At 41.0% G+C, this 25,789-nt stretch overlaps 1 protein-coding gene across 4 annotated transcripts in view; it reads right to left on the bottom strand.

The window, feature by feature from the left end:
• WWC3 (WWC family member 3) overlaps positions 1–25,789 on the bottom strand; it is a 175,434-nt gene that overhangs the window by 124,601 nt on the left and 25,044 nt on the right. For all 4 annotated transcript variants that reach the window (XM_038370900.2, XM_038370890.2, XM_038370871.2 and 1 more), the window contains exon 2: positions 4,112–4,221. In XM_038370900.2, coding sequence (XP_038226828.2) covers positions 4,112–4,221 — 110 coding nt within the window. The remainder of the gene's footprint in view (positions 1–4,111; positions 4,222–25,789) is intronic.

Genomic DNA, 25,789 nt, shown 5'->3' with positions numbered 1-25,789 from the left:
TGTTTTGGGCCCAGATTCAGGAAATCACTTTAACACATGCTTAATTTTAACTTTCTTCTATCCTAACAGTCATAAGAAGATCCGTGATGTTCTCATCACTACCCTTTAAACGTTTGAGAAAAGCTAATGTGTGCAATCACAGACTGAAAGTAAAGCTTGTTTCTAGTATCAAGAAACTCTTTCAAATATATGTTTATAGTATAAAAAAGTTTTCAATATGTTATGTTCCTGCAAACACTTCAGTGGCCCACAGATTAAAAAAAAATATAACAAAAAAACCCTGAAAATACAGGTTTTTCTGGGGTGTCCCGGGGGGGGCGGCAGGAAGAGAAGTTTTACATCATCCTGCTCATGCAGAGTCCGCTGTGTATGCGAATGCCAGCCTCCTATGGCTGTATTTACAAAAATTAGATGCATAAATCACCATTACTGCAGCTCCACTGTTGGTAGTAATTGTGCAACCTGTAATACAGCCAGGGGGCATGCATCTTACCATCATACTTCAGAACAGGGTTAGTCAGTATGGTAGTAAAAATACTTATATCTTATCTGCATCGCTGTTCCATTGCCACCACATAAATCAATCTTTATGGTTCAAGTTATATCATTACCTTAATGTGCACAAGTGCAGTAAATAGTTGTCAAAATCATTTAGTCCTTTTTTAAAAAACTTTAGCCACACTAGGGTATTTCACAGGTTAACTATACCATAGGAAGTATTTCTGTTATAGGTTCCAAATGTACTAATAAAGTGATTTTTGAAACATCATACCACAGGCTGTCTTGAGGAATGTAGAATAAGCCATAAGACAGATACTCAATACAAGCAAAGAAGATATTTTCAGTTAATTTTCCCCCCTAAAAAACTCTGATTTTGCTGTTGCTGTGATAGGAAAGGGGAAAGACAACTCTTTTGTTGGTACTAACAATAGGACTTAAAGCTATTTAAATATTTCTGTTTGTGCTGTGAAATCAGAGATTGTAGTGATTGAGCCCCCAAAAATAAAAACTGCATACAAGCAGCTCTGTTTGCAGAGCATTTGAAAAGTAATCGCCTAAACAAACAAGATTTTCAGGAATTAAAAAAGTGAAAATATTTAAAGTGGTTTAGAACTATGATTTGCCAATAAATGGCTCTTCACAATGTTCCAATTCTAATCCCAGGTAACAGGAAAGGTTAAAATGCAACACACACAGCCCTTGAGAAGAGGAGTCTGTACATTTTGAGGCACTGTAAAACCTGTCAAGTGACCAAAAATCTTCATCATCATCTTGTATTCTATGCAGAAAGACAGGTTTCAGAGTAGCAGCCGTGTTAGTCTGTATTCGCAAAAAGGAAAGGAGTACTTGTGGCACCTTAGAGACTAACAAATTTATTTGAGCATAAGCTTTCGTGAGCATCCGATGAAGTGAGCTGTAGCTCACGAAAGCTTATGCTCTAATAAATTTGTTAGTCTCTAAGGTGCCACAAGTACTCCATGCAGAAAGAACACTTCCTATTAAGTACAACACTGACAGTCTTCTGTGGAACACTGCACTGTACTCTGGCCTGAAATAAGTGTATGGAGCACAGACTGTACCAGTTACCATAGAGAAACTGAAACTGAAGGTGTTTTAGATTTGGATAGCTACTAATTTAGTTTCTTTAGAGCTGACTGAAATTTCTATAGTCATTCAAGCACAGCCCTGGTTGGCCAAGAACATGGAATATGTTATTCCCAAAACTGGGAAATGTGCAACTGGTTAAAGGAGACTTCAAAGGCTCTCAAAACTCAGAGGAGAAGGGGAAAGGAATTCTGTGGTTGGCAGCTACTGAAGCTTCTTAAGAAATGGTTGGATAGGCTCCAACACTAGCTCACCGAGGGTGTCAACCAAATCCAGAATTAACAGGACGAGATGGAGATCAGGGCTGGCTCTGAAGGTAGCTCTGTGATTTACAGAGGATTGCTTTGCCTCTTGGGTTTCCTAATGTAAATGGAAAATCATTGACCAGAATCCTTTACATCACAGCCCAGCTTGTGTTCTTCTTTCTTGGGTAAAGCTATCAAGACAGGCGTCTTACAAGAGTGACATGGACTGCTGCTTTATTTTGAAGAGTGGAAGGAAAGAAAAGATTTGGGTGTACATAGCTTGGGAGGTTTCTACAATGCGTAGACTTTAAAAAGCACTGATTTGAAACCTGTCTTGCATTTTCTCCCAACATTTCTGTAACTATTACATTAATTTCTGCCACGGTTTCTACTGATACACAAAGCTCTAGGTGCTGGAGAGGGCATATAACTGGGCCATCAGGAAAGAAGAATGGAAAAAAAAGTCTAATCAAGAAGTGATCCTGTTCTCCTACTGGATACTGTTACCTGATAGCTACTGTGGCAAATATTTTAGGTAGATGTCAGAACCCCCAGAGTAAGAGATTCTTTCCACCAGAATCTCTCCTTGATTCTTATACCATCAATGCATTCACCTGTCATTGCATCCCAATGGTTACTGAATAATGCCCCCATAAATTCTACCCCTGCATTAGGATCAAGCTTAAAAAATTGAAACAAAAAAATAACAGATCTTTGTACCATAGCATGGAGAATCTAGTTCCTAACAAAGGAATCCTATTAATTGGATGCTTTATTAGCCCTTTTAGCCACAGCATCCCAATGGGATGTTGTGTTTAGTTCATTATCTACCATACCTTTAAGTCCTTTATAAAGTAAAGAAACCTGTGACAAAATTCAGAATTATTGACACTGTGCTTATATGTAGTGTGTGTGTTTCTAAGGTGTTCTATTACAGGCTGAGATAAAGCTCTATCTTCTATAAAAGTTGTCCTGACAGCTCAAATAAAAATTATATGAGCAATATTCTTAACAGTAAGTACCTTAAGAATTACACAAGCACCTGCGCTATGATTTTTCAATGGATCTTGAAATACTCACTAGGTTATTTATTCTTCTAGTGACTGCATTAAAATCTCTTCAAAGATTTTTGTTCTTAGAGGGAAGAAATGTCTGTGTGTGGGTCTCTCACACACCAAAATCAGGTGAAAAAATGTTTTTATGAAAACCACAAAAATATGCAGAGCGGTTCAGAAGCTGGTATAACACCTGAAACTATTAGTTTAAATTAACTAGATTCCAAAGAGATGGTTGAAATTGATTTTGCAGAGAGTGCTATTTACCATTGACGTTACTGCTGCTACTGTATCTTGCTTCTTTTCTTACCAGCTAGTTGCCAGTTCGCACAATTCTGAAAGCATCCGCTCATTAGTGATAAGCAGCTTAATGATGGCAGCACAATAGTACCAGTGGCAATAATATACAGCTATAAAGATAAGATATATACTTTAAAAAGTATAATTGGCAAATGTGCCAGACAGTGGTGATATGAAGCTCAGCAACAGCCCAACAGCAACAGTGCATAATGTACATATCCAGTCTAAGCCCACTGATTTACTATGTGGAAGCATAAAATATGCAACGCGTAGGACAGGATGAGATTGCTCATTTAAATAAGAAGATATGATAAATATATCAATCAATAATCTTAAAATTAAGCTAAATAGCTGCTACAATGAAAAACACCACACATTTACTCTCAGCCTGTTTTGGGCGTTGTGGGTTCTTTAGGAAGGGAGCAAACTATGGACTACCGGAAAGGTAAACAACACACACAAAATGCAGTCTGAAAATGCTGACACTTCACCAGCATTAGCATTTGTATCACTTTTTGACATGCTCCTTCAATTTCTCGTTTTGACAAAAGAGTATCGAAGTACTGATTAGGAATACATCTACCCTGGAAATTCTTTCTGAATATAAATATTGAAATGAAATTCAAACTTGACTTATTTCAACAAGGGCTATTTAGATAACCCTTTACATTACATCACAACAGTAATAGTGATTTTACATACAACCATTTTTCATCCATAGATCTTAAAGCACCTTACAAAAGGAGGGCATTATTGCCATTTGACATATGAAACACTGCAAGAAGTAACTTGCCCAGGACTTCTCACAGTAGCTGGAAATTGAATAAATGTCATCTTAATCACTCTTGGTTCAACTATAGATATCAGCTTGTGAATGTTCATAAAACCAATTCCACTTCTACTCACGATTTATATGGTCCATGTAATAAATTCCAATCTGTTGATCATAAACAGTTTCCCATCCTAAAGGAAGTTCATCGCCAACACAGTCAGCAAATGTTAATGGCTTTGTAATCCTGTAAAAATATAAATAATGAAAATAAACTCAAAAGATGCATAGTTTACTATGCAATTAATGCTATTTAGTATGTGCTTTGACTATATCAAAGCTCTGATTTGACCAAGATTAAATAGTTATAACACTTGGGTATGCAATAGTAATTTTAAGTAAATGAAAACTAAAATGTACAAAGAAAATGAACATTTAATTTAGAAAGTATGCTGACAACTACTCCCAAAACAGGTGAGTCAGCTTCTCCCTTGAAGTTCTGTGTTTAACTATTTAATTATGATGGCATGCAGTCCTGCCAGTTCCCCCCCCACACACATACTACAGTAACAATGTGAGAACAGGTTTCAGAGTAGCAGCCCTGTTAGTCTGTATTCGCAAAAAGAAAAAGGAGTACTTGTGGCACCTTAGAGACTAACAAATTTATTTGAGCATAAGCTTTCGTGAGCTACAGCTCACTTCACCGGATGCAATCCGATGAAGTGAGCTGTAGCTTACGAAAGCTTATGCTCAAATAAATGTGAGAACAGAGCTGAAATTCATTACTGTTCACGTTTATTGGAAACTTTATAGCATCCAAGTTTTTAGAATGTCAAAGCTGTACAATTTGCTAACCATAGCAGCTCAAATGTAAAAGAAAAAGTATCTTTCAACTGCCAATGCATAACTGTTCACGAAATTCTATTATCTTAGGCCAACATAAATTACCCTGCTCTGCCCGAAAATAGGCAATCACTATAGGTTTGTGAAGCATTTTGATATTCCTAGAATGAAGGATACACACAAGTATCAGCAACAAAATTACTAACTGAATATCACACTACTTCTGCAGCAACTGCTCGACAAACTAATAGTAATAAAATACGCAAGTGATAACATTCAATAGAGTACCGGTAAATAGTCATTCTTCCTACTATTCACTGCACCAGAGCTTCTCGACCTTTTTCTTTCTAACATCCCCATCCACCAAACTTGCTATAAAACTCCACAGCCCAGTTGTGCCACAACCGTTTTTCTACATATAAAAGCCAGGGTGGCATTAAGGGGCAGCAAGCAGGGCAATTGCCCGGGACCCCACGCCAAAGGGGACACCATGAAGCTAAGTTGCTCCGGCTTCAGCCCTGGGTAGTGGGGCTTGGGGCTGTAGTCCTGTGCGACAGGGATCTGGCTTTCTGCCCTGTACCCTAGCAATTCTAATGCCAGCCATGCTTGGTGGACCCCCTGAAACCTTTTTGTGGCCCTTGGTTGAGTACCACTGCATTATGGATTCAACATTTGTATGGCTCTGGAACATCAAAACTACCAATAATTTAAGAAAACCAATACAAAGGCAAAAGTAACCCAGACAGAACCAAGGGTGTAGATTTTTATCCAGTTTACTTCCCACAGCATCATTCCAGCAGTTGTTGAAACCCTCACACAATGTATTCCCCAATAGTTTCTAAATGGCTCAAATAAAAAAATATATCTAGCTATGTAATCAACTCAGACACAAAAGTAAAGTTAATTTTATAAAGATAAACATTAAATATTCACAATACAAACATCAGTTAAATATAAACAATTCCAATATAATAAGTGATCCATAGAATCATAGACTATCAGGCTTGGAAGGGACCTTAGGAGATCATCTAGTCCAACCCCCTGCTCAAAGCAGGACCAATCCCCAATTTTTTGCCCCAGATCCCTAAATGGCCCCCTCAAGGATTGAACTCACAACCCTGGGTTTAGCAGGCCAATGCTCAAACCACTGAGCTATCCCTCCCCTGATAGCCATATCACCACACAGCCTAAAATCAGCTTCCAAATTTGTGCACAAATGTGCAATATCTGAATACAGTCTCCTATAAAAGATCAGAATTTGGACAACATTTATAAATGCATACATTTTATGGTCAGCAGGAATCCTAATGGTCATCAGTCTGACCTTCCATATAACACAGATCATTGAACTTTCTCCAGTAGTTCCTGCAAAAACTCTTATCTTAAAAAAAAAAAAAGACAACTTTCTCAGTTTAAAGACTTCAGGTGATGGATTATTACTACATCCATTGGTGAGTTGTTCCAATGGCTCATTACCTCAATGATAAAAAAATGTAAGCCCTATTTATCGTTTCAATTTAATTAGCTTCAACTTTGAAAAGTTCAACACTGAATCTTTTAAAGCCTTTGTACGTTGGATTTAAAAGCCCTGAAGTATCAGATATATTCTCTCAGTGTTAATACAAACTTACCAACTTGTCTCTTAACCTTCGCTTCATGAAACAATCTACTTAGTTTATTAAGTCTCTCATTGGAAGGTGTATTCTTTTTTGTACCCTCTTCAAATTTTTCAGGACCATCTTTGAAGTACTGACACCAAAATTGGCCAGAGATTCCAGTCGTGGTTTCACCAATGCCATATATAAAAGTAATATCAACTCAGTATTCCTACTCAATGTTCCTTTGAGCATCCAAAGTGATCTTAATCCCTTTTAGCCATCACATCCACTCGCAGCTCATGTTTGTTTTGTTATCTACCATGACTACCTACGTTCTTTTCAGAATAAAGAAACTAGACTTATTGCTAACTGTCCCCAAGGCGGCCTGCAAGACACTGCTGATCTTTTTACATAAAAACAGTGAAATCTTTCATAATTTCCAAAACCTTTAAGCCCGATGTCAACTTTACAAATACAAATGGGAAAATATAATGACTCTATATTTGTGTCTGGGTCTCACTCTCCCCAAACCCTCTCTCAACTTAAAAAAAAAAAAAAAAAAGTATTTTTCACACTTTTATAGCAGCACTCTGCATTATACGATACTTCTATGTGAAAGTGTTCCACTCATTTTCAAAATACAGGGAATATAATACATTATCATGTTTGTAAACATGATGAGAAAACCTAATTTGGGTAATATTCAAAACAATATTAACAAAATCCTAGTTTGTTCTCCTACTTACCATATACTTGTGGTCTAGATGTTTCCCAGACACACTGATTATTTCTTCTACACAACAGGTAGAAGATATGCACACACCAAAAAACCCCAAAAGTTTTGTTTTAGTACCAAACGAGGTTTTGGTTTGAAGGAAATAGGAAAATTATGACTGATCCAATTAAAAAGCCACTGCATATTTAAATTTATTGAACACAAAATAAAGTAGCAAAGAAAGATTTCAGAAGAGGATTCATTTTCTAACCAAGAAGGGGTGCGCAGCAAGCACATGTAGAATGTTCTTAAATTACACCCAACATCACTACAAATGCAAGAGAAACACCTTCTGTTGCTCAAACTTGTTTATCGATGTCACATGCAGAAGGCATGGAAAGTGTGCCACTCAAACTATCTACATACTTATAAGACTCTCATTATAGCATCTGAAAGTTAAAAGGTCGTGTCTATACTAACACTTTTCTCACCTTTGGTCTTGAACCAGTGCATCTGTGTTGTCAGTGATAACCTTATTGGAAGTGCTAGCAAAGAGAGCATGAAAAGCCTCTGCCATTTCTATGCTAGCACTTTCACCATCACTACCACAGGTCGTGCAGCACCAGTGGTGAAACAACACTGGGATAGATCACAAAAATTCCATACATAGGCACATGCACGCAAACTGAACAATGATATTTACTTATGTCCCATGATTATTTTAAGCATTTTTAAATGCATATAGAGTGCTTTAAAACTGTGAATTACTTTGGAAGTGCAAGACAGTAATTCATAGTCACAATCGCATACAATCATGCGGTTTTGAATGTGCCTAGTACAAGAGTTAGTGAACCGTATGATCAGTGCAATCATGTCCTTTTGTTTTTAAAGATAAAAATGTTAAATTAGGTTTGATAAAATTTTGCAGATTAAAGAATAATTTTCAACAGTCTGCTAAAATGAATGTTATGATAGCACTACAAGATATTGTACACAATACTTACCCAACAGGAAACCCAAACAATTGGGAATAAAAATAGGAAGTTTTATGAACTTTAGTAGCTACAGAAATATATTTAGACTAAGTGATTAGAGTTTATTAATGCTACATGATTTGAGATTTGAAATCTAGTAAAATAAGGGAGGAATTTTACAGATTAGAGCTATTGTTACAGTTACACTAACAATTAGAGTACTGTTATGGTAAAATTTTCTCTAGCACTACATAATCAGTACACCTACCTTAAAATTTTCCATTACTGACAACTTGTATGATACTTCATGTATGACATGTACTTCATGTATGACAACTTGTAGGATACTCCATTTGAACCAAAATCTGCAGTCACTGAGAAGAAGCTTTATTATAGAACAGCATAAGTGTTCTTCCAGGACTTTGTCTAGTAGTTATGCAGTCAGGCACTGCCACATTAGTTCTAATTTCTCTGGACTTCTGTAATACTGCCACATTAGTTCTAATACTGCCACATTAGTTCAAATTTCTCTGGACTTCTGTTACAATATTAAAAATACAAGAGAAGGCATAGCAATTGATTTACCTCTGAGGATTCTGTTCTAGACACCACCGTGTTTACAATTACTCAAGATAGTCTAGACATTGGTTCCTACCTAAACTGCCACATTATCAACAAGATTTTCTTTGGAATGGATAATGAGGCATGCTTGCCCATCACACTTACACATCCCTTATTCATAAGCAAAACCTACATATGCAGTATTCTGCCTTCGCATGCCATAAGAACCTTAATCCAGCATCCTTAATGATCCCACCTCTCTCACTAAAACTTCTAGAACATAAACAGTATTAACTTTCTGGGAACAGACAGAGCAAGAGTGAACAGTAAAGGAAGGGAATTAAGTAGATGCAACAGGTTTTATACCATTTTCCAAAAACCTGTTTAAACTGTGGAATGATAGTTTTTGTATCCAAAGGAAACCTTAGATCTGTTAAGAATTCATGCTAGCATTCTAAAAAGAAAAAATGGAAATAGAAACAATGATCCCACAGTCAACAACTCAGTTATTTAAGTACAGTTTTTACTAAGGAATTGTCTCTATTCAAAGTTGTACAAATTTAATTTTAATTCAGTTTAAAACTGATTTCCTTAAGCCAGTACACAACAGAGTGGGTGTTCATTTGATTTAAATCAAATGTATATTAAATGTATCTTATTGATTCCTTATTTAATTAAGCTAAATCAAAATAAGCAAGGTTTAAATCAGATTAAGGTGTTTACACTGTGTTTGCACAGGTCTAACTAATCAGGTTTAAAGTTACACCTTTAGCTAAACTGGTACAACTCTGAATATAGACAAAGTCTAGAAAAATGTTTTTTCTGCTAGGCAAACTACAAGCTCCCATAATAATAAAATGTAAAATTGTAGAACAGTAACATACAAACAGATACTGCTTCAGCAGGTCAGCCAAAAAATATATCACGAGACTACTGAAATTAAACGTCCTCTGAAAGTACCACACTCCTCTCTCCGATTAATTCAACCGCTACAAAAAAATAGTAGAGGTCTCCTTTCCTGTTTCTATATAAGGAATTGTACATGGAATGTGTATATCTGTAAAAACACTTTGAGATCATCAAAATTAGGAGCTAGGCAGCAACAGAACAAGAGCACTCACTTTTTTTTTTTTTTTTTTTTTTTTTTTTTTTTAAGGTAAAAAGGAATTCAATAGGTTTTTGTCTGAAGTCACAAGTGAAAACGACCTTTGGTGGTCTTATTCTATTCCCTCATCTGTTCACAGTATAAAACCAAAACATAATATAGCACAATTCACTCTCTCTGCATATGAAAACACTAGTACTTGAAGAACAGGGGTAACTGAAATACTGAGATATGCTGAAAGAACTATTGGATGAAACTTTCATAGATTCAGAGAGTTTAAGGCCAGAAGGGACCATTAGATCATTTATTCCTGTTTATCACAGGCCATTACATTTCACCCATTTCCTTTGTATTGAGCCAAATAATTTGTTTGGCTACAGCATATCTTCCAGAAAGGCATCTAAATAGTGATTAGAAATGGAGAATCCACCACTTCCCTTGGTAGTTTTTTGGCAATGATTAATCACCCTCACTGTTAAAAATGTGTGGCTTGTTTCTAATTTGAATTTGTCTGCCTTCAACTTCCAGCCACTGGTTCTTGTTATCCCTTTTTTCCACTAGTTTAAAAGAACTTGTACAGTGCCTGACTGCTCTACTTGGATCAAACCAATGGTATTCATCCTTCACATTGATGAAAACAAAATTCATTCCAGTTGCAAGGAAAAGCCAACTAAATAATGCGTGTTGTGCACAATCTGAGACCTGTTCAGTGCTCACTAAAAGACACAGACTTCATTGTGGCCCCTTGACTCAAGTCCTCTAACATTCTGCAATGAGCACATGAAAAAGTATTTGGTAGCTTGTAAACTTTTATTATGTAAACTTTTATTAAAGACCGCCAGATTAAGTTTCAAACCAGTGATACGGTGAGATCATTCCACACTGGCTTTTTCCATCTCTCTTATCTGTGGTGTACAAGCTAAAAGGGTAAATTTTAAAATGGTATATTTTTATATAAAAAGGTTTTGGTCTCTCAGCTAGAAACCATACTTCACAGTAGTCAACGAACTGCCACAAGAGTAGTCTACCAGTATTTTTGCCATTATTCATACCATGATTCAAATCAAGATTAAGCTGTTTCCTCAGCTCTTTGATTTAACTTTAGTTTTTCCAAAAGTAATACCAATCTTCTGACATCACAGCCATTTTTGGCTATGTAACCCTTCAAAAGCTTAAATTTTGAAACACATTAGAAAGTTTCTGGAATCTGAATCCCCTGGGTTTAGAAAGAAATCTTTAAGAACCATGGGTTTCAGAGTAAGAGCCATGTTAGTCTGTATTCGCAAAAAGAAGAAGAGGAGTACTTGTGGCACCTTAGATACTAACAAATTTGTTTGAGCATAAGCTTTCGTGAGCTACAGCTCACTTCATCGTGAAGTGAGCTGTAGCTCACGAAAGCTTATGACCAAACAAATTTGTTAGTCTCTAGGGTGCCACAAGGACTCCTTTTTTAAGAACCATGATATTTTGTTTTGGGGGATTTTTTCCCCACCTAAATTGTTTTGAGTAAATTTTTTTTTTAAAGACAGTCTTGTATGCATGTGCAATAAAGCAGATAAAAATATTCCCATAATGCCTGGCTTTACTAAATATTTATTCTGCCAATTTAAAAGCCAAATTATAAGAACAGTCCAATTACAAGATTCGAGGCTTGACATGAACATTAGACAATGCTGCCACCTGATTGGATTCTGATTGAATCAGAATGGATTGCTTCCCATCCTCAATTTGTTTATTTTACATTATCATCTGTTGTAGATGCATAAGAGGCACTCCTCTGGATAATGTAAATGCTTCCAAATATAGTCCAACATCTTTGCAAAAGTAGTTCCCCAAAAAGTATTAGCGGGGGGGGGGGGATCACACTATTTTAGGTGAATACGCAACATTTTAGCCCAAACTATAACATCTTTTATAATAGAATCCTGGTTTTTTTGTTTTAAAAAGGTGGAAATCCCCTCTTGGGATAAAAACAACAGAACACAAAAACTCAAAGGACCTTTGTATAATAAGAAAACCTATATGGGTGCATAACAAGTGACAACTATATGCCCCTCCTGCCCCTTCTCCTTCAAAGAGGGCTGAAAGCAGTTTGGTTGTTAGTGCAGACACCCGGTACAACCAGTGATGAGCTGCCAAAAGCTGAAGAACCAGTTCCTTCAGTCGCTCCGTGTCTTTGGCAGCAATGAAGGACCCACCGCCGAAGAAGTGCCGCTGAAGACCCGAGCACCGCCAGGTGAGTAAAAATTAAAAAGGATTCTCAGGGGAGCCTCCCCAGCAGAGAGCTCAGGCAGGCCGGACAGGACGGTCCCATGGGCCGGATGTGGCTCGCAGGCCGGAGTTTGCCCATTCCTTTAACAACCAGTTCTAAAGCAGCTTCAAAATTTAACCACCGGTTTGTGCGAACCAGCTCCAGCTCACCACTGGATACAACCAATTTTAGTTACTTCCAACACCCTGTTCAGAAATTGAGCTAGACTAGGGGTGGCCAACCTGAGCCTAGGAAGGAGCCGGAATTTACCAATGTACATTGTCAAAGAGCCACAATACGTTAGCAGCCCCCCATCAGCTCCCCAATGTTCCCAGCGCCTCCTGCCCACCGGCCGCCCGGCCGATCAGCACCTCCCCATCCCTCCCTGCACCTCCTCATCAGCTGTTTCGTGGAGTGCAGGAGGGGAGGAGAGGAAGGGGAGGAGCGAGGACATAGCAGGCTCAGGGGAAGGGGTGGAGTGGGGGCAAAGCCAGGGGTTGAGCAGTGAGCACCCCCCAGAACACTGGAAAGTTGGCGCCAATAGCTCCAGCCTCCGAGTTGGTGCCTCTACAAGGAGCCGCATATTAACTTCTGAAGAGCCGCATGTGGCTCCGGAGCCACAGGTTGACCACCCCTGAGTTAGACCACTGGGAGAACAAGAGGCTGGAACATGTTGGGTGAGATTTTCATACCTGCTATGGCCCCTTTACAGCCAGTAGCTATGTCTTGTCAACATAGTGCTTTCTACATAGGGGATTACGTCAGAATAACTATATCAATCAGGGGGTGTAGATTTTTCACAAGGTCACAGGATGTTGAACGAGAGTGCGCAATTTGACACAAGAAAACGCTATTCATTATCTTATCCTTATTCATTCTGATAGGGCTAATGCTGGTCCACTCGCAAAGTGAAGGCACTGTTTTAAACACCATACTGGCAGTTGCTAGGGAGAAAAGGGATGAGAAGTGGAGAGGGTGAAATGAGGAGGAAAGTACATAGCTAAACTGTTTTTGTCAGATGTCCGACTTTTCTCCTAATGTTTGTTTGCCTTTCATACTATATGCAATTTCTAGCCACTTTAATAAGTTTACGCTTGCAAATTAGCCTGGTATTTTAGCAACTCTTTTTCACAGAAAATATACAGTTAGGAAAGGGAAACGTTGAAGAGAGCTTTTTTTGTTGTTTCACAAAGCCATTCACAGGAAAAAGCTGTTTACAGCTTTTTTTAGTCACATTCCAATCTTGAAGAAGCTATAATGACTTCCTTCACCTTTGTAGCTACAGGCTGGCTAGGAGTACATTCCAAAGCCTGCAGGAACTTCTTTGAAGAAAGCCAGTCTGTGACCACTGAACTATTCAGCTATATCCCTCCTGCAGCCCTAACCCTCACAGCTCCTCCAAACAGACTAATCCAAAGAGATCAAACACAGTCTTAGAAGGACAGTACAGTATTGAACAAATAATGAATGCACTACCCTGGCCGTGAAGGAATGTGCTTTTTCAGCAATATTTCTTGTCAAAAATATATAGTCTTTTTTTTAAAAAGCTAGGACACCTTTAGCAATGTGGCAGCAAACAAGATGACACTCATTTCTGTATGTAAAAATCTGTAACAAATTACATCATAAGCAATGAACCCTATATTATGGTACTTTTGGATATCATCTCATTGTCCAGCTTACATAAAGCATCCCATTCTACTAACAAAATTCAGAACATGTCAAATATTCTACTCCTGGGGGAATTCTGTGCCACTGCGCAAGCACAGAATTAATGTCCCCCACAGATTTCCCCCCCCGTACAATAATTGATTCTGACGGAAAGGCAAAGGGAAGCTACAATTACACCTTTCACCCACAAGGGGCTGATATGGCACTGGAAGAGAGGGCAGGTGGCTTATGGGATGGAGCAGCCATTCACAAAGAGGAAGGGGGCAGAGGCTGCCTTCCTCACAGCGCCCTGCCCACGGGACTAGGTGAGGAGGCACTGGATATGTGGGGACGGACAGACAGGGCACACGGGGCTCCTGGGAGGTGTCACAGAGACACGAGTTCAGAAGGGCTAGTGGTAGTGGACAGACTGGGGTTGGGGCACTAGTGGGGTGGAGCTACTGGGATGACAACACTGAGCCAGGGGCTGAATGGGAGTGGGAGTGCAGGGCCACATGAGGACAGGGAGGGGGGATGCAGGGACAGAGAGGGGCAGCTATGACTGGCTGAATGGAGAGTGGGGGCTCAAGGATACATGGAGACAGAGGCAGCTACACCTGGCTGAGTGACGGTGAAGGGGCACAAGGAGGAATGGAGGTGTGGGGCACACAGGGACAGCGGCAGACGTAAGCGCTGACTCCATGGTTGCTCTGGGGTTGGAGCACCCAGAGGAAAAAATGGTGGGTGCTCAGCAGCCCCCCAATCAGCAGCTCCTCCTCCCCCAGGACCTCCTTCCCGCCGACAGGCCCTGTCGATCAGCGCCTCCCCCTCCCTCCATGCACCTCCTCCCGCCCACTGCAAACAGCTGTTTCATAGCATGCTAGGCTGGCGGCAACGGGGAAGGAGCAAAGACGCAGCAGGCTTGATACAGGGGAGGCGGAAGAGGTGGGGCAGGGTGGAGAAGGGGCAGGATGGGGCGGGGCAGCGTGGGGCATTGAGGAAAGGGGCGGAGTGGGGGCAGGGCCTGGGGCAGAACCTGTGGGGGCAAATGTGAAGTCGGCACCTGTGGGGGCAAATGTGCTTGACTGAATGAGAGAGGCTGGGGGCAGCCAGGGTCTGCATGCAGGAGGCTCCCCAATTCCCTCCCACACCCACAAAAAACCTGTTTATACTTTTCCCACCACACCCAGCAACCCTCTAAGATTCTCTCCCAGGCACCTTCCCAGCAATTCTTCCTTATCCCTCACCTCTTCTGTTACCCTTGATTCCCCCAAGCCTTTGCACTGCTTTTGAGGGATACAGGAAATATGTTTCAGTATTGCTGTTTAAATGAATTATTCCTCAAAGTTCTGTATTAATATACCTAGTAAGGAATCTATTGGTCAAAAAAAACATTTCCTGAATCTTTTTTGTCTGTATTTTTACAGATATACTTGCTGACAGGTATTTTTAAATGAATTACCAAAATAATGGAAACTGGCATGATTATATTGTGTTATTTTCACAAATAAAATATGCAGAATTTTAAAATATTGCGTGCAGAATTTTTAATTTGTTGGTGCAGTTTCCCTAAAAGTAATGTTCAAATCATAGAAGATGGTTAGCATTTTAATATTCCAACCTTTTTTTAAAGCCCACATTCACTACTTAGAAATATGGGTAGCTCAGAGTAATATAGGCTATAAATACACATTTAAAAAAAAAAAAAAGAAGATAAAACTTTAAAGCAAAGTCTTCCCTCAAATAAAAGTGCACATTTGTGTACAAGTGCCTGACTGGCTAACTGGATTTCAGCCTTGGAGAATGGCAGCTCAAATATAACCTTAATTTCTGAAATAAAATAATTTGGTACACATCAGCTCAGGCCCTCGTGGACATAAATCCACAACATAAATGACCACACAGAAATTGGCACAAATAAATCTCAGTGCTCAGAAGGACAGTGTTAGCACAGAAACTTTCAGAATGCAATATATCCTAGCTTGAGGTCACTGGGAGGAAAACACAGAAAGACTCATACTACAAGAACCTGCACTGTGCTCAGCAACTACATAACATTCAATGCCAGTTGCCTTAGTTCTTTTATTTATATATAAACTATATATCAATCATCATATTTTGAATTATTGCATATTTTAAATTACAACTTGCATTCAAAGCAGCCTCTCACAATGGATTTTATCCCCCCTCAGAAATAAAACTACTTCAGAATGAGAAAAAAAAAAGAGTATCAATTCAAAGGTCAGTTATTTTTATGGTCCTCTAGAGTGCTTCCTGCACTTTCCCAAAAGTAAAAAAAAATTAACATAAGCAGGTTACATTGTAGCATTATTCCAATGGTATTACAGTGGCATAAAACAGAAATAGCACAGTGATGAATCAGGCTCATTGTGCTTAAAAACAATGGAAGAGAACTGCTTTCCACTGTCTATCAGGTCAATAATTTTTTTAGCCGAAGTCTCTTATTGGTCTCTAACAGCATGAACTGTAAGTTGTCCTGTATTTGTAAACCCTTGCCCCTGCCTAGGATACAATTATAGGATTAATGCAAAGTTCAGACTGCAGGACTGGGAATTTAGTGCCTAGTATTCTCAGGATGAGCAAATCATTTCATATTATTTAATTTGGCAACTGTTACAAAATACATAAAAAGTAGAAAATCATTTGATAAACATCACTCATAATGGTATACAAATGAAGAAAAACATTCCCATTTTTCTTGAAATGGTCATTATATTAAATTAATAGGTCAGGAATATTCTGTTCTGACTTCTGAAAATTCACTAGAATGATTTTGATTCACACAGTTTAATAGGATCTTGAGCCTTGTGTTATACGGCATACTGCATCAATTCAGAGATCATGGAGACAAGACGACTTCAATTTTTCAGGCCGTACAACCCCTTTACATTTTCTTAAGTGTCAGTGATAATCAGCCAGACGGGAAAGAACCTCACCCGTGCACTGGAATCTGAGAGATGCATTAAACATGTTCAGTGTATCCTCTGATATCTCACATAAGCAAAATGCTTAGGAAGGAGATGAATGCATCCGATGAAGTGAGCTGTAGTTCACAAAAGCTTAAGCTCAAATAAATTTGTTAGTCTCTAAGGTGCCACAAATACTCCTTTTCTTTTCATGAAATACTGAAATCTCTAGTATGCAGCTCCTTCCATGTCACAAATAACCAATCTGAATAGGATAGCCCCAATGTCCGCATACACCGAGAGGGTAGAATCTCTTCAGGACAGCAGCTGTATGATGAATTTGGGCTGGACTGAACTGTAAAACCCATAACAAAAACAATCCTGTACATTAGCAAAATGAGAACAAACAACAGTAGTTCATAGTCTCAATCTTAAGAACCTGTATACCTAAAATTATGGTTGAACAAACAAACAAAATTGGAAGATTCCATCCTCTGACTTTTTCTTTACTATCATCAAGTAAACCTATGAGCAATGATAGTTAAATACTATATTTTCTTATTTTTCTTCACAATCAAAGTCAGGAAAGGCAGCAAGGCTTGGAAAAAGTTGTTTTATTCCATTACACCTTAAAAACTGTAATAGTCTCTAATGGAAATTACAGTAAGTAAAAAATAATGTAAAAAGTGATATATAATTTGTTTTAGAACTCAATAGTCATCTAGATATTTAAAAACAAAAGAAAAAATTCAACATTTTCTGCAGCGTGGGTACATTTCCTTTTCCAGATCACCAGAGTCTTTCCCCTAACCTCAAAGTTAGAGGGGCATGTAACTGTACAATTTGTGTTTATCCCTTTATGGCATGTCAATTTTTACTTCAATTAGTTGATATTACTTGCAAATTATGTTTTATTTTATGTTTTTAAAATCTCCAGGTACACTACAAAATACATACAAAATATTATTATAAAGCTTCATAAAATAGGTCTCCCAAATGTGGGCTAACCCTGCAAACCTTAAAAGATACAAGGACCTCTCCCAAACCCGAAGGAGCTTTCCCCATCGTATCAGTCAGAGTTCTCTTCCACGCATTCGCCTAGTTCTCAGAAAATGTAGCGCTTGTTTTTCAGTTCTTCAGTACCTCCCAATAAATGTGTGTAGTCCCTATGCACATATGCCTATAAAGCTCCTGCATGCTTATATGCATGTTTGGTATATAGGAGCATGCTGAATTTACAAAGATTATTACTTTAGGTTTAGTCATCAAGCTTAATATTAATCATATTTTTCAGAGGTAACAATAATGGTACCAAACCTTATAATCTTAAATGTGGCCAGTAGTTTCACAATACTTTATGTTTAAATCTAAAGAAAGCTAGTGCAATTTAGTGCTTTAGAGAAAGTAATAAAACAGTTGCTCATAACTTCACTCTCACTCTTATGTGGCGTACAGTCATAGAATTAACAATGTTCTGTGAAATGTTCCATTCAGGAATGCTGACCAAACCAGGCATTTTTAATGAACAAAGACCAGTGGGAAAATAGGAACTTGCTTTAGGTAACAGAAACACTTAAGTGGAACCTGCATAAATATGGTATATTAAAGAAATAGATCTATTAGAAAAAAAATTGCATTTTCTGGGTACCAAACTAAATACAAATAGTGATACAGTGATGAAGCCCTTTAACATGAATAAAACAGTACTAACAGAAGTTATAAAATTTGTTGAGTATAAAATTCCAGCGCACTCAAAAAGCAAAAGAAAAACCATCAGCTAAAACAACAGAGCTGTTTAACATTTGCTTTGCACCGCAGCCAACTCTATCTGATAAAATAGCAGAGTGCTCTTAAAATAATTGTGAAAGGATTAGACCCATAAAAATAAAGTAATTTTGCAAAAATAATCATTTAATAAGTTTCCACAAAAAGCAGTGCAAATTTTAAATATAGTAAATTATTGGAGCAACAAGACATACAACAGTGGTGACAAAGTTCCTCCTCTACCTGGGTGGGTCTTGCACTTATTGGCGGATTTGCTCACCTTGGAGCTTCTCGGCAGCCCTCAGCTTAGCCATTTTTCTGAACCCGCAGTCCAGGTCGACTCTTCCTGTGTCTGACCAGGAGTTGGGAGGTTTGGGGGGAACCCGGGCCCGCCCTCTACTCTGGGTTCCAGCCCAGGGCCTTGTGAAATGCAGCTGTCTAGAGTGCCTCCTGGAACAGCTGTGTGACAGCTACAACTCCCTGGGCTACTTCGCCATGGCCTCCTCCCAACACCTTCTTTATCCTCACTCTAGGACCTTCCTCCTGGTGTCTGATAATGCTTGTACACCTCAGTCCTCCAACAGTCCGCGTTCTCACTCTCAGCTCCTAGTGCCTCTTGCTCCCAGCTCCTCACACGCACACCACAAACTGAAGTGAGCTCCTTTTTAAACCCAGGTGCCCTGATTAGCCTGCCTTAATTGATTCTAACAGCTTCTTGATTGGCTGCAGGTGTTCTAATCAGCCTGTCTGTCTTAATTGTCTCCAGAAGGCTCCTGATTGTTCTGAAGCCTTCCCTGTTACTTTACCCAGGGAAAAAGGACCTACTTAACCTGGGGCTAATATATCTGCCTTCTATTACTCTCCTGTAGATTTAGAGGGCGGGGTGATAGAGTGGCTCCGGAAATGGACAGGACTACTCCGGTGCCTCTCCCTTCGAGGGAGAGAGCTGGTGCTTAATCAACTAGTCCTCTCCATGCTTTGGTACCCGCTCAACACCCTGGTCCCAGCCCCGGATTTCCTGGCCAACCTCCGGACATCGATTCCGGAGTTCTTTTGGGCAGGACTGCACTGGGTCCCTGCAGGGGTTCTCCATCTACTCCTGGAGGAGGGAGGGCAGGGCCTGAAGTGTCTTCTCACTCAGGTCCATGTCTTCTGCCTCCAATCCCTGCAAAGGCTCCTTTATGGTGCAGGTAGTCTAGCGTGGAGCATCCTGGCGCATGCCTTCCTGCACCGCTTCCGAGGGCTCCGATACGACCGGCAGCTTCTTTATCTCCATACGAGAGGCCTTCCGCGAGACCTCTCCGGGCTGCCGGTCTTCTACCAGGACCTCCTCCGGAACTGGAAACTCTTTTCAACGACCAGGTCTGTGGCGGCCACCGAGGGGGCAGATCTCCTTGCGGAGCCCCTGCTACACAACCCCCAGCTCCGTGTGCAGGTGGCGGAGTCCCTCTTGGTGCACCAGAGGTTGGTCCTGGCAGAAGTCACAAGAGTCGGAGACCTCCTGGACTACGACCAGGGAGACTGGCTAGATCCCCTGATGCTCGCTCAGCACATGGGGCTCTCCAGACTTTGTACTCCCCGGCGCATACTTCAGGAGGTGAAGGCCGCTTTGCCACCCGCTACTCGGGTTTATCTTGACCGGGTTCTGCACAAGGGTGCGCCCCACCCACCCTTTACCCCTGGCCGCCAGACCTCTTAATTGGGCCCCTGCTCCATGGACCCAACCGACCCCTTCAGCCCTTCACTGTGAGCCGGCTGCACGAGATGCAGCCGGTCTGTTTCCAAACCGCGCCAAGCAAACATCTATACACGCTCGTGCTCTACACCCTTCACACCCTCCCCCTCTTGTCCTGCCCCGATCCAAAATGGTGGGACCTCCTGCCACCTTTGGAGGGTGAGAAGCCCTGGTGGGCCAGCCTATATTCTAACTTGGTCCCGAGGCCCGCCGGGGATATCAGTCGGCGTCTCCTTCACAGAGCCGTGAGCACGGGCATGTTCTTGGCGCAGTTCACCTCTATCACAAATACCTGCCCCTTTTGCAGCGTGAGGGCAACCCTGGCACACATATCTGGAGTGTGCCAGGCTGCAGCCCCTATTCCGGCTCCTCACAAATATTTTATTACGTTTTTGGTTGCACTTTTCCCCTCACCTTCTTATTTATGCACTCCCTATCCGTGGCCTCACAAAGTCACGGGATCTCCTGGTCAACCTCCTCCTGGCCCTAGCTAAAACAGCCATCTATAAAACCAGAGTGAGGAGGTTGGCTGACAGATTCTCCTGTGACTATGGGGCCTATTTCCGATCCTTGGTCCGTCATGGATCCGGGCAGAGTTCCTCTGGGCAGCATCCACTGACTCCCTTGATGCCTTTGAGGAGCAGTGGACGCTGTCCGGGGTTCTCTGCTCGGTGTCTCTGTCTGGTTCCCTTCGTTTGACCCTTTGACCACACTCTTGTCCCTGTTATTTCATTAGTTGTCCCCCGGATTTATTTGGTATCCAGATCCTGTGGATCCCCCTCTTAGGCTGGGGGGGACCCTTTAGCAGTGGACAGGCCTTTCCCGCCCACTTCCCGGATCCCAATAGGATTACTCTCCTGTAGTCATCTGGCCCGACCCTGTCACATGGTCTACAGTATAAACAGCAGTGAAGACACACACTGTGAGCTTGACTACAAATTTACATGCCACTGCACATCTACAAGTACCGAACACCAGCACCTGGCAGCTAGAGAACAGAAGGCAACTTGCTGCTGGTGAAAAAACTAGTTCACCACAGGACAAGAGACAAATCCTGCCACTTCTATCAATGTACACAGGTAACATACTCAACTTCTTCAACACTAGATAAGGGTGTTCCTCCTCCTCCTTCCCTCAAAAAACAAATACGATTAAGAAAGTTAAAAATAGATATTTCCGTTTCCTAAGATTATTTCCCTTTAATTCCAGTGTTCTGAGAAAGTTTATCTGGTTTATCAACTTCCCATGTTTGTGTTTGAAAAGGAAGAGTGTTATAGCCATACTTCCATCTATAACAGTTCTAGAAACTGATTTTATATGCTTTGTATTACTGTATTATTAATTATTTTTATTACTATTACTACTAAATGGCATCTTATTTGCATTTTTCTACAAGTTCTGCAGCTCTCTTAGAAGGTCTGGCATAGGGGCAATTTTAATTATGAAATCACCTCTTCACTCTCACCCCCCAAAAATCTGTTAGGTGTTCTTCAACACGGGCTTATTTTTCTACATTTAAACATTCCTTTGTGGTCAGGGGAAGCATATGTGAAGGTCATTTCCACTACTGATACACAGACTTTGATTCCCTGTGATGTCTAAGCAGCACTCGGAGCAGAATGGGGCGCTGCAGAGAGCCAACCATTCTCAACCACGCAGTCCCAGAGTAAGTTAGAGCCAAGGGGTTGGGGAAGGGGAATGGTATATCAGCACAAAAAAGGAGGAGTGGCAGGAGATAGATAAGAGCAAAGGGAGGACACAGGGTGAGGACAGGACAGAGGGGGACAGAAAGCCTTAGGGAAGAGGGACAGGAGAGAGGGACAGGCACTAGAGAACACTGCCCTACAAAACCTGGAACTGAACCAGAGTCCTTAGTCTCCACATTCCTCAGCTCTCAGCAGATAATTCTGAAACCCACTGAAAACGTATGTCTCTCTTCCCCCTTTCAAGTGACTGATACACAGAGAATAACAGTTTACTACTGCCATTAGTTATTCCACTAACGCAAGTAGTAGAGGTCTGTATTCTAGGTGTAAAGATCCAGATCCTGCTGTGGCATGGGTTCTGTGGAAAAAGTGTATGTGATCATGTAATTAAAGACTACATCTCCCACTTCACCCCTTATTCGGGACAAGATCTACATTTTAATATAGCATAAGAAATAAGAATATTATAGTCAAAGATATCAGGCCCATATTTAGGGGTGGTTGTTTTTGTTTGGTTAACTTTCTTACGCCCGCTTAAAAAAAAATGGTAGTCATCAATCTAGCATATGTCAGTAGTATTATAAAGCCCAGTTAGTTTGTAGGCTTAATAGGGAAAGCAGGGGGAGGAAGGAAACAGATTTCTGTTTCTAAGGAGGCTGGTACTTACAAACAAAACAGCCAAGCACATAGATTGGACAGATTAATTCTGAAAGGCACAGTGGCTAAGTGCAAGAGACTGGGGACTGCCATATTAGAGATCTCAGTTCAATTCCCAGCTCTGCTAGAACTGACCTGATGTTTTTTTCAGTTGTACAATGAAGATAATATGATTGCCTGACTCATAGGAAGGGACACAAAGCCTTGCTCAATAACTAGTCTGTGCACTTCACAACCCTTAATAGTCAATAGAGGAGTCAAGAATTGAACTCATCTCCTTGCTCCCAGCTCAATGAACCTTCTACTAGGCTACAAAATATTTTCTGTGGGTCTCTCCCTCTGGGCTCGTCTACACTACCGGCCAGATCGACAGGCAGCAATCGATCCAATGGAGGTCGATTTATCGTGTCTACTATAGACACGATAAATTGACCGCTGATCGCTCTAGCGTCAACTCCAGTACTCCACCGCAACGAGAAGCACAAGGGGAATCGATGGGAGAATGTCTCCCAATTACACACTGCAATGAAGACACCGAGGTAAGTAGATCTAAGTAAGTCGACTTCAGCTACTTTATTCACGTAGCTGAAGTTCCGTAACTTAGATCGATCCATCCCCACCCCCCAATGTAGACAAGCCCTCTCTCTCTCTTTCTGTCTCTCACTGGAATTTTGACCATCTTAGAGCTAAGCAAGATAGGTGAGCCAGTCTTCAGGGACTGTCCAGCAAAATTTGAGACAAGACGCAGTGATAGGGCAACAGTTCCTGATTACTTAAAATTCAGTTAAGTCAAACTCCCAGCAGTTCATGAGAAGAAATCTGCGGGCTTAAAAGCTCTGTAATGCAGAGCAGTGCGTTGTTCTCTCAGATGAACACAGAGTAAACTGGAATCAATGTGCAATGTTGCAGCAGTCCAGCAAAGGGAGTCTGAACTCAAAGGAGAAATGAAGGTGGGGGGGGGGGAAGAGTAATCTTCCTCCACTGTGGTGGAATTAGCGGGGGGGAAGAGTGTAAAGGGCATACCAGAAAGATCCAAGTGTAATGGGGTTATGATTCTTGCCTACCTACTGTCCCTATACACTGCCTGAGTTCTGTTATTTTTATAAACATTGATACCTATTAAATAAATTTTGAAGCCTTCCACACAGTCTAGTTGAAAGGGTAGCTCTCACTTCCCCCTGTGCTCATGCCACAACCTAGTGATTGTCTGAGGGGCAGAGGGTTTCTCGGTTATGCTGACCCCTTCCCATCGCCTTGCTGCTGCCAAATAGATGGCTCTCCTCTACTATCCCCTTCCCCGCCTCCTTTTTCAGTTCCTGTTTTCCCATAAACACAAATTGCCCACATATGCTGCTGCTTATAGCTTTTCCAGGTACCTGCAGATTTAGATCCACAGGATTCTTGTTCACAGGGTTTTAAATAGAATAATAAAACTCACCAGGATTTTATTAATTTCCCTCTAGCACTGCTTGAGATAGCTGAAGTAGTAACACAGGCACTGGAGTAGTGTCTGCAGACTCAAGAAGACAGCAATGCATTGGTATGTGTGTGTGTACCAGCTCATGATGGTATTTGAAAGTCTGATCCTGCATCATTAGTGTCCATGAGAGTTCTGCAAAAGACTGCCACTGAGTTCAATGAGAGCTGAAAAGGGTCACTGAAAAAACAAATCATCATATTGTAATCCTGTGTGTGATTTAGTTTCTTCCCTCCTTCCCCAAGACGATTGTTCCCTGCCCTTCCCTGCCCCCCATTCAAGGTTATCTTTGGAGCCATAAGGATTAGAAACTGGGTAACTAACAATCCTTAAAAACAGGTTTCAGAGTAGCAGCCGTGTTAGTCTGTAGCCACAAAAAGAACAGGAGTACTGGTGGCACCTTAGAGACTAACAAATTTATTAGAGTATAAGCTTTCATGGGCTAAAGCCCACTTCATCGGATGCACAGATAAACCTGGAAATCCTAGCCACCCCATCATCTCAGCATTGGCACCCTGACAGCAGGATTGTCTGGCTATGTAAACTCCCTCCTCAGGCCCTACGCTACCAGCACTCCTACCTATCTTTGAGATGCCACTGACTTCCTGAGGAAACTACAATCCATCGGTGATATTCTTGAAAACACCATCCTAACTACGATGGATGTAGAAGCCCTCTACACCAACATTCCACACAAAGATGGACTACAAGCCATCGGGAACAGTATCCCCAATAATGTCACAGCAAACCTAGTGGCTGGACTTTGTCCTCACCCATAACTATTTCACATTTGGGGACAATGTATACCTTCAAATCAGCAGCACAACTATAGGTATCCGCATGGCCCCACAGTATGCCAACATTTTTATGGCTGACTTAGAACAACGCTTCCTCAGCTCTCGTCCCCTAATGCCCCTACTCTACTCGCGCTACATTGATGACATCTTCATCAGCTGGACCCATGGAAAAGAAGCCCTTGAGGAATTCCACCATGATTTCAACAATTTCCATCCCACCATCAACCTCAGCCTGAACCAGTCCACACAAGAGATCCACTTCCTGGACTCTATGGTGCTAATAAGCGACTGTCACATAAACACCACCCTATACCGGAAACCTACTGACCGCTATTCTTACCTACATGCCTCCAGCTTTCATCCAGACCACACCACATGATCCATTGTCTACAGCCAAGCTCTATGATACAACCGCATTTGCTTCAACCCCTCAGAGACGAACACCTACAAGATTTCTATCAAGCATTCTTACAACTACAATACCCACCTGCTGAAGTGAAGAAACAGAATGACAGAGCCACAAGAGTACCCAGAAGTTACTTACTACAGGACAGGCCCAACAAAGAAAATAACTGAACACCACTAGCCATCACCTACAGCCCCCAACTAAAACCGCTCCAGCGCACCATCAAGGATCTACAACCTATCCAGAAGAATGACCCATCACTCTCAAAGATCTTGGGAAAACAGGCCAGTCCTTGCTTACAGACAGCCCCCCAACCTGAAGCAAATATTCACCAGCAACCACACACCACACAACAAAAACACTAACCCAGGAACCTATCCTTGCAACAAAGCCTGTTGCCAACTGTGTCCACATATCTATTCAGGGGACATCATAGGACCTAATCACATCAGCCACACGATCAGAGGCTCGTTCACCTGCACATCTACCAATGTGATATATGCCATCATGTGCCAGCAATGCCCCCTGCCATGTACATTGGCCAAACTGGACGGTCTCTACTTAAAAGAATAAATAGACACAAATCAGACATCAGGAATTATAACATTCAAAAACCAGTCGGAGAACACTTCAATCTCTTTGATCACTC

Source organism: Dermochelys coriacea, chromosome 1, assembly GCF_009764565.3.
Source record: "Dermochelys coriacea isolate rDerCor1 chromosome 1, rDerCor1.pri.v4, whole genome shotgun sequence".
NCBI classification, from domain to species: Eukaryota; Metazoa; Chordata; order Testudines; family Dermochelyidae; genus Dermochelys; species Dermochelys coriacea.
This window is presented reverse-complemented; position numbering and strand designations above follow the sequence as displayed.